Raw genomic sequence first — 10178 nt, forward strand, 5'->3', positions numbered from 1 at the left:
TTAGGTTTTTTCATATGTTACTTGTTGCTAAACTACTTGGAATAATTCTTCATTATTTAAATCTTGCACCCACATCTATTAGTTCAACGAGAATTTACCCACAAACTTTCAGAAACTCCCTTTAAGAGAGAAGTATACCAATGGTTCCGGCTCTAACTCGGTAGTTGCCTCACATCGTTTTGAGCTGTTTTCACCTTCTTTTTTTTTTTTTTTTTTTCCTTCCCTAACTTCAGCTGTTCCATTATAGTGATCTTGCTCCAAAAGGAGCTCTAAGGAACCGGAGAGAACGGCCTGGCAGAACACAGTGACGCCCATTCCCATTTATTTCGGGGAATTTTCCCTCTGGAGCGCCGGGGCGGGGCCGAGGCGCGCGCCCGCCCCTCACGGCCCGCCTCGGCCCCACCCTTCTCCCTTCTCTCCTCCCATTGGCTCCTCCGCGCCCGCTTTTCGCCAATCCGCAGCCGCGCTCGGCGGCGCCGCTTCCTCCCCTGCTCGCGGCCGTTGGCCTCGCCCCCCTTTAGCCCCGCCCCCCGCGGACGGGCCGAGCCGTGATTGGCGGGCGGGGCGGGGACAGGGCCGGGCCATGGCGGCGGCGGGAGCTGCGCGGCCGCGCAAGGTGCGAGAGGGGCGGGGGGCGCTGGGGGAGCGGGGCGGGCTCGTCTGGGCCTCACAGACCCTACGAGTGCCCGGACGGGGCGAGGGGAGCTGTGGGGGTCCCTCCTGCCATTCCGTAACAGCTCCTGCGGGCGGTCGGGCCTTCCGGGGCCGCGGTGTCCAGCTCCGGGCGTGTCTCTCGTGGGGCTCCCGGAGCGGGTCCGGCGGAGCGCGGTGAGGGTGGCTGGGGGACTGGAGCATCCCTCTTACGGGGAAAGGCTGGGGGAGCTGGGTCTGCTCAGCCTCGAGAAGAGACGGCTGAGAGGGCACCTCATCAAAGTGTATAAATACCTAAAGGGGAGAACGGGTCGCGCAGAGAAGGTGTGGAGTCTCCCTCACTGGAGATATTCCAGAACCGCCTGGACGCAGTCCTGTGCCACGTGCTCTGGGATGACCCTGCTTGAGCAGGGAGGTGGGTCCAGAGGACCCACTGTGGTCTCTCCCAGCCTGACCCTTCCCCTAACTCTGGGACTGTGTGAGGGTTCTTCCACCCTGTGTGATCCTTAAAGTCCCGAGAGGTCAGAGGGGCATTTATCGAGTTTATACATCAGCTCTTGGACGTGTCAGCAAGTGAATCACTGTATCTGTAGAACGCTGTGGAAATTATCAAAGCATCATGCTGGAAGGCCACGTTTTGTGGAAAATAAGGCCCTGGTGGCAGCAGTTGCCCCTTGCTTGGCCTGGGAGCTGTAAGTTACCTTCAACTGATCCACTTCTGCAAAAGTTCTTGGAACTGGGGGGCAATGGTAGTCTTCAAGTATGTCGTGAAAGTACTTCGTGGAAATCAAAGTGTATTTCTATAATCAACAGGGTTTGTCCTCTGGAAGGCTGTCAGGAGCAGTTAAACTAACAAATGGAAGAAAACAGTAAGACCTTGAACAAATACTGTTTTAAGATTGAGTGTATGTGTGAGTGTTTGGGAATCTTATCCTTGTCACACTGCACAACTTACCGAAATTTGTAGTATATGTAAAAAAAGTTTCTAGCTGAAAATCAGTACAGCCAGGTTCTAAGCAGCCCATTAACAGACACAAACTGAATAGAGATTTTGCATGTAAAAGTAGAGAGTCGAGTCTCCATATGTTTTATTTATAGTAAATTGAATTTTTATTATTGCTAGCTGTATGTCAGGTTGTTGAATGGAGACTGAATTCTCTTTTGACTTAAGCTATAATTATTGGCTAAATGTGTTTGTTACAGCAATGCAAAGTTTTCAGAAAGTGAAAGTTATTTTTTTCTTGTTGAAATTAATTTCCTCTTGTTTCCTGCTATTGAGTGAAAGTAAGTTGTTTTTTTACTTTGCTGCATGTTAAGGAGTTGGTATAAACAGTGAATTTGACTTTTTCAGGTTGGGCTTAAGGAGAGGATGTTATTCTGATGCAGAATTCTTTTCCACTGACTCTGACAATCAGGTAATTAAATGACTTTTTAATACAGTCCCTGTTATCTAAGAGAAGGGAAATTGTAATACCATAAGTAATAGAAGAAAAGCAGGTTAATTTAGATACTGCTGCATCTGAACCTCAAAATTTACGTTGGCAAAATTCCATGTAATTGTGGTATACTGAAAATGATACTTCTTTCTGGTTATGGTTTGTTCTTTGTCAGGTGACAGAGTGGAGATTACTCCACTCAAATCTGAGTTTGCTGAAAGAAAACAGTGGTACTCGTTTTCTGACTGCAGTGTTCTTTGTGCAGGTTGATGCTATTCAGGGTGGACTTGACCAGTGTGCAGCTTTACTGAAGAATTTCATACAAAATGAGGCTACAGGTTGTAGCTTTTGAAAATGCAAGTTACATTTTTAGGTTTCGTAATAGTCTCTTGATTTGTTTTGTTGACTGCTTTTTCTTTCAACTAATGCTAGGAAAGGAGACTGTCCATAAACAACCTGGGAAAACAACTACCTTTAAAATTGCTTCCAAGCCGTTGCTAACCAAAGGCAATACTTCCAAGAAGAAGGGGTTGACAGGAAATGTTACTCCTGCCCCTGTCCGAAAAGAAATTGGTAAGTGGGATTTCTTGGGCTTGATTTTTTTTCTTGAACAACATTAAGAGACTCCTCAACTTACTGAGATACAGCCAGGCTTCAAATAATGGTTTGTTATAGGCTGATCCCAGGCTGGATCCACAAAAGGATGTAGACATTAATTACTGCTTTTTAAAACCTTAAGTGTTTAGTAAACAGTTGCTGAAATTCACAAATATTTGAGTTCCATGTATAAGAAAGACAGTTGAGTGCATTTACAAATCTGCCAGACAACACGATGGGTTTGTGTAGCTCGAGAAGACAGGCAACTTCAGCTGGGTTTTTTGTTCCTTACTTCTCTGCAGTGCCAATATCAAATAGAAAATTTGCCTTGTCCACCACACCTTCTACTGAGAAAGAACTTTCCGGTGCAGCACAGAATCAGATGGTTCAACCTGTTCATGTGCCTTGCAGTCAGCACTCTCCTGTGATGTATCAGAAACTGTGTGAGCATGTGGAGACTCAGATGTCTCTGATAACTGGCCAACCACTTCGGGAGAGTAATGAAATTCCTACTATAACTCCTTCTCCTACCTCAAATCAGGGTTAGTGGAACTATTAATGTAGAGCTGACTGTTTAACTGCATGAGTTTTGCCCCAAATTTCTCTGATCTCTGAGTGCTATTTTCTTTCAGGATGTCAAAATGTTGCAGCTTTTAATTATCTGTTACCTACATCCACATCAGTACTGTCCCTGCAGCATTCATCTAGTCCCTTGACTACTCAGTCAGTAAGTAGAAGTTTGATTCTATAAATAAACATACTGAATTAGTACTGCCTATTTATTTATACATTTATTTTGGTCAGTTTTCCTAATACTTTTCCTTTAAAAAAATTTCACATTTCAACCTGTAGTGATGAACAAAATAAACACTGAGAGAAAATACTGCTTTTCAAAGCACATCTTATATAGACACCCAAGAAATGAAATTAGAGGCATTTCAACTGGCTGCTCGTTTCTGCATGGGGAATTCTGTAATGGACAATAAACCTGGAAGGTGCAGGAAATTACTGATTACTCTTAATTTCATTCTCAGTGATGCACATTAGGATCATTAAACAACTCCTGATAGAAGAAATCATATATAGCATGGAGCTTTTCCCTGCCAATGATCAAGTTGATCATTTCTTCAGACACTGTATTATCTTAGAGCCCTAAGTTAAAGTGTCTGTGTATTTAAGGGTATATATTGCACCTTGAATCCGTAAGACTGTAGACCTACCTTCCATCTGCAGGCAGTCCATGTATAGCTAGTGCTGGCCTTGACTTTTAAGAAATTCATCTACTTAAAATCTTGGGGGAGGGGTTTCTTCCCTGTTCTGGTTGGATTCAAGAAACACTGCTGAGGTTTTTTTCTTTCCAGAACATTTCAAAAAGAACTGTTCTTTAATGTTGCCAATAATATTTAAGATAAAGGCAATCTAAACCAGATTTACATTTTAATTACTCCTTATTATACAGGAAAATTATTCAGTTAATAATTTGTAGTTGTTCTTGTAATTAACAAAGAATGATCAAGACTACACTGGGTCAGACAAGTGTTGTGTTGTTTGGTGGTGTTTTTTTTTTTTAAGATTTAGAAATTACGTTAATTTTATGTTTAATTTGAGTATTCTTTATGCAGGGTGTTCCTGTAGATAGTGCCAGTGAACGTGTGCCAGAGGTGGGAGGACCTGTTGTTTTCCCAGTAGTTTCTGCTGCTCCTGCTGCACAAGTACAATCTGCCACTGCTCCTCCTGCTGTGATCCCTTGTATAGCACCAGGTGCTCCAACCCCTGCAGTGCCTGCACTGATCCCAGCGTCTTCTGGCAGAGAGGTGACCCCAAGCCAAGAGCACCAGACAAAAGAGGCAGATTTGATAAGGTGCATACAAGCTCACCTGGCCCTGTTGCAGTCACGGGAGGGGCTGAATGGCGGCACTGAACAGAGGTGCCATCAGCACTGTCCAGCACAATGTGGTGGCTCAAGTGACTCGGAGGAGGACACTCCTGAAGAGCACAGTGAGGACGTACTCAGTGAGGAAGATGAGTTGAGTGTACTTGACGTGGCTCCAGTGAGAGATACAAGCTGTAGGACAAGCTGTGTGAATAAAGTTCTAAAATCTAGAAGAGAAAGTCCAGAAGAAACAGCCCATAAAGTTATGACTGTAAAATATCTTATGGGCGAACTCAGAGAACTGATAACAGACCAAGGTGAGGACATTTTTGTTGTGCAGTAATTACATACAAATAACACAAGAGCTCTGTTAAATGTGAACACTTCAGTTTCTGCAAGTTGTATGTGTCAGGTGATGTGTGACATCTTAGCGTGGTTTTCCACAGGAGTAATACCTTCAGGTTTACTCTGCATAAGTATTAAATTATTTTTTGGACTATTTTAGCAGTATCATAACATCTGGGGTAAGGATTGTTCCTATTTCATATATAGACTTTTCCCCTGAGAGAGGGCCCAGTGTGGACACGTTGCAACAGCAACCCCACCAAGGCTGGTTGGAGAGATGGTGGCTTGAGTTTTATTGAGAATGTAAAGCATAGTTTTCATAGTCAAGCTTAACAATTTTAAATAAATATAGTTAAAGATGAGGTTTTCTTGGGGGGAAAAAAAAAAGTAGATACTAGTAAACTTTGTAGATTGCTTAATCACAATGTAAAATACTACTGTTGTATTGCAGCTTTATGGGTTTATGGAGTCTCTTTTTTTTCCCTCACCTCTTGCAGATGATTCAGAAATGCTGAGGTTGATGAGTGAAATAGAAGGGTGCGTATCATCACTCCCAGCTGTAGTGGGAAGTACAAACATCCAAGCTGAAATAGCCCTGGCTCTGCAGCCTCTCAGGAGTGAAAACGCCCAGCTGCGCAGGTCGGTAACTGCCAGGGATCCTGGGGCTGCTGCACATGGGCCTGCAGGCCTGTTCCGAATTGCCTGTTTTATCATGGTCATGGTGCCAGGACATGTCCTAGAAAGTGTGTTGGTAAGGCTATATAACTTAAAAATAAATTACTAACACACAGCAAGGCTTCAGTTAATGCTGATGTCTTAATAGTGTTGGTTACCTCAAGATTGGGCATTTTGGCTGGGTGGGATCAATGCACTGTTCTGAAAACTGCAGTATCAACGTAGTTAGCCTGCTCACATTCTTTTTGTAGTCCATTCTCAAATGCAAAAGTGTCTCCATGTTAGAGGAGCTTTCAAATGCATAACTGGGTAGCACTTGACTTCAGAACAGGGGCAAAGATATACACCAGAATGTGCAAAGGGTCTTTTGTGTTGAAGTAGTACAGGAATGTAAGGAAAACCTGTAATTAAAATGTTTTTATATTTCTGAAACATTACATGACACTTAGTAGCAACTTCTTACCAAACTAATTTAAAGTGCAGTGCTTTTGAGCTAATTCTCATAATTCTGAATTTGTGCTTTTTCACAATTCACATTTAGGAGGCTAAGAATATTAAACCAGAAACTCAGGGAACAAGAAACCAGTGAGAAGAAATCTGGACAGAGCTTCAACTATGAATGTAAAGTACTGATAATGTTGCTTGTTTGGGGGATATTTGTTACAGCTTTATTTTAATAGATACTGTTATTTTTTATTTATATATTTGTATCTATGTCTGTATGTATTGAGGCCTTAAGTGGCAACCAAACGAAGTGTTGTGGGTCTAATCATGCAACTTCATTTGCATGGAGTGTTGGGCCTTTTTAGACTCCTCAGAGTCAGACTTGGCTCTTCAGCTGCAAAGCAAATTATTTTTCCTTATGTGCCTCTTAAAATGAAGATGGCAGATAATTAAAAAGAAAGCTTGAGCTTTATCTTGCTGCTGGAAAAGACCCATCCTCTATTTGTAGCCAAAATGCGAATTACCAAGGTTATTTAAAAACTTAGTTTGGTTTAGCAATTCAAATTACCACACAAAACACTTAAACTTTTTATGTTTCACTTTTGGCAGTAGTGTCTTTGCAGTCCTTGAATATGATGCTCCAGAGTCAACTGAAAGAATCGCAGAAAGGCCTTGATTCACTGCAGGCTAAAAATGAAGAACTTCTTAAAATAATAGAAAGTCAGAAAGAAGAAAATAAGCGCCTTGCCAAAGTTATTCAAAATAAAGAAGAAGAACTGCTTGAAAACAAACAGCATTATGACATTCATTCCACCAAGCTCAAGATTGGTACGTGTTTTCAATTTGGTTATTCTTTGTTTAATGTTTTAGAACTCAAATAATTCAGTGAATTCTTCTTGGCATTTCAGAAGTGGAAGAAGCATTAGGAAATGTGAAGAGCCTTCAGTTTAAGCTGGAAGCTTCAGAGAAAGAAAATAAGATTTTGGGCATAACATTATGTCAGCGTGATGCCGAGGTTAAGAGACTTCGTGAATTTACCAGGTACTGTTGGCTAAGCCATTTTTTTGCCTCTTGACATTCCTCCTTTTTGTTTTGGTTTTTTGTTTGTTTGTTTGTTTTGTTTGTCTGTTTTCCTTTTTTCCCTTGTTTTTTCTCTTTTTTCATGCTGTGGATTACTGTAATCTTAGTATCTTGGTGGTAGGGGGTAACATAGGCTAAAACTTCTCTTTGTAGTTACTTTTGCTACAATGGTGCTCTAATTTTGTTTCAACAGAGTTGTCATATTCCATGACTTGAATTCTGTGGTAAAGTAAAATACTATCTGCAGTAACTTGTGTGAAGTTTTAACTCTTAATAGCAGGTCTGGCGATAAGTTGTTCCATGGGAAGGACAAGGACCTGAAAACTGAATACTGGTACTTCCCTTGAAGGTGTAGAATTTGGAAACTAACTCTTAACCTGAATTTTTTTTTTACACAGGTTTAGGTATTGGTCTGTTTTTGAGAACAACTGGCAGACAAGATCTGCCTTCAGGACCCACAGCAAGCTCTTCCTGTGGGAATGAGCAGTCCTTTCTTTAACTGTACACATATTTGAAGTGGATTATGGCCAGATATAATTATGGGTAGAGGTAGTTCTTGGATCACTGAATGAAGGTGGTGTTACTCACATTTATTTTTTTTTTTTAGAACTACTACTGTGAATTTATTTTATTACAGTCTTTTATGATAAAAATAGCAGCAAGCTGGGAGACATATATAGGTTTTTGCAGATGTATAGTGGTATGCACAAAAAATTGGTTTGGACATTCTGTGTACAGGAAACAAAACTGTTGTCTTCATGTTTATAGTTGGTACTGATGGAAACAGCAGAACATTTTTAATTAACCTTTTTAAATTCTTCAGTAGAATTTTAGACACTTCTGTGGCTGCTAAAGTGACCACCAGATGGTGGTATAATAATGTCTTACTGCATGTGTTTATGTATCTGCTGTAGACATAAGCATCTAAACATGAATTGCTTTCGATGTACAAAGCAGGAAGTTAGAAGAATTATTTCCTTTATAATATTTTTTGTAATATTTTTAGATGTAATGGGAACAATAATTCAAAAAACATTTTGTAGGGATTTTGATAACTACTTCTATCTGCTTTGAACAGTTTCTTGATATCAATTTATTTCATTTTGTGCTGCACAAAGCAGGTAAACCAGGAATAATCTGGAGAACTTCATTGGGTTGTGTTATTCTAGTTATTTTACAACCACATTGAGCTGAAGAAAAGTTCAAGAACCTTGGAATTGGTTCACGTTTTTCCTGCGTTTTATGTCGATATGTAGAAAGAGCATTGCCACTTTGCCACAGTCTGATAAATCTACTCATTTGGTGCCACAGAAAAGTTTGTAACTGTTGTTTTTAGTGACTAATTTTGAACCTGATTTTTTGATCTTACCTAAACAGAACGTTGCAGGGCAGTATGGCCAAGCTTCTGTCTGACCTCACAGTGGACAATGTTAGACCCAAACCTGGAAAAACTCTCTCAAAGTCTCTTTTGGAAGACCATGAAAAGCAGATGCAACCTGAGCTGTTTCCTGGGAGTACTTCAGTAATGACTTACCTTAAAAAATTAGAAATGGATCATATTTTGGTAGATACAGATCTTCAGTTCGCAAATGAAAGTGGAAACGTGGAAATGCAAAATCTGGCCTATGAAAAGTTTGATGCTGAAGGAAGTAAAATAAACAGTACACTCATAGAAGAAGGAACATCAGCTCCCAGAGCACTACACCCTTCACTGAACCAAGATGCAGAAACAATTAGTGATTCTGGGACTTTACTAGATGACCAAAACAAGTTGGATGAGACAATTTATATTCCACTGACTAGCAGTGCCTCTAAAAAACAGCAGCCGATCTCTGGTATGCTACCCCAGAGTAGAGGGGCTTGTAAAACTTTGGATTTCTGTGAGCTCCCAAGTTCTGTGCAGCAGTGTGAGCTATCAAAGGATCCAGCTGTACTGGATAAGTTGAGTGCTGGATACAGTGTGAAAAAGCCTGTGGAAAACACGCCTGAAATTACAGGGGATAAAGCAAAACTGGAAGGAGACAAAGTCCAAGTGAGACCAAAAGTCATTCCAAGTGGAGCTGCAAAAGATTCCGCAGATAAACCAGACCAACCTCAGCCTGGTGCATTCCCTCGTGTGTCAATGCCATTTCCAGCAGAGGTTTCTCAGAGACAAGGCAGTAAACCAGCTGATTTTAGTTGCATTTCATGTGATGGTTTATCAGTGAGGTCTGAGTGGAGTGCGTCTTCGTTCTCAACCTTTACTTCTCGAGATGAAGAGGACTTTAAGAATAGCTTAGCAGCCCTGGATGCCAACATAGCCAGGTTACAAAGGACTCTGCAGAGTAACATCAGGAAACAATGAGTATGAGGAGGGGAAATGGGCTACACTTGTTTGGAAATATTAGTTTTTTCTGAAGTATATTAATAAGTATGGTACTGATGTGTATATATGTCCGTAATAACTTGTTCCTAGCTGTTTCAATTATGGATATAATTTGTTCCTCATTAAGCTGTAGCGCTGTTTCCCCTAATGTGTACAACTTGAAATAACTGGCTTTTTATATAAAATATAAATGATTTGTTGGGTTTTTTAAAATTATTACTTAGGTTTATCCTCTTTACATGCAAAATGATTATACTTGAAAATTAAATGTACTTGTTTACTCATGGGGTTTTTTTCTTCCCCTAAGAACTGTTGCAAGGTGCTGTACACGAGCAAGAGGTTCCACAGGTAGAGGCCAGGGAAGAGCTGGCTACAGAGCAGCAGGAATGCTGGGAGTTACAGTTGTTAAGTCAGGATCATGCTATTCCAAAAATAAATGCAGCCATCATATGGGATTTGTAGTGTATGGTAGATCCTACAAAATACATGAAGTAATCCTTTTTCACTCATCACCGAGGAAACTCAGTTTTCTCTTTGGACCATTGGACTCAAAGGAAGAAGCTGATGAAGGGGAGAGCCCAGGCGAGAGCAAGAGAAGAACCATCAAAGTTCTGTTGTTTTCTGCAGTTCTGTTTTAGGTTATACTTTTTACAAATGTTTGATTTTTATCTAAAGTAAAAGAATATAGAACCAGTGGGTAAAACACAGAACA

The 10178-nt window shown here is 40.9% G+C and overlaps 1 protein-coding gene across 2 annotated transcripts; it reads left to right on the top strand.

Annotated features, from left to right (window-relative positions):
• The first annotated feature begins 562 nt into the window (after positions 1–562).
• Positions 563–9685, top strand: CCDC14 (coiled-coil domain containing 14). 2 transcript variants are annotated; one of them, XM_027885117.1, is made up of 13 exons: positions 563–616; positions 1465–1520; positions 2003–2066; positions 2353–2425; positions 2520–2660; positions 2987–3226; positions 3317–3411; positions 4307–4874; positions 5400–5541; positions 6119–6198; positions 6631–6849; positions 6930–7062; positions 8479–9685. In XM_027885117.1, exons 1-13 carry the CDS (start codon positions 584–586, stop codon positions 9443–9445), a joined length of 2811 nt encoding a protein of 936 aa, XP_027740918.1. In that variant the 5' UTR covers positions 563–583; the 3' UTR covers positions 9446–9685. The 2 variants fall into 2 exon arrangements, with proteins under 2 accessions (XP_027740918.1, XP_027740919.1); XM_027885118.1 differs by having other exon boundaries at positions 6634–6849.
• The last annotated feature ends 493 nt before the right edge of the window (positions 9686–10178 follow it).

Source organism: Empidonax traillii, unplaced genomic scaffold, assembly GCF_003031625.1.
Source record: "Empidonax traillii isolate 1590-97213 ecotype Southwest subspecies unplaced genomic scaffold, ASM303162v1 scaffold161:size1573837, whole genome shotgun sequence".
NCBI classification, from domain to species: Eukaryota; Metazoa; Chordata; class Aves; order Passeriformes; family Tyrannidae; genus Empidonax; species Empidonax traillii.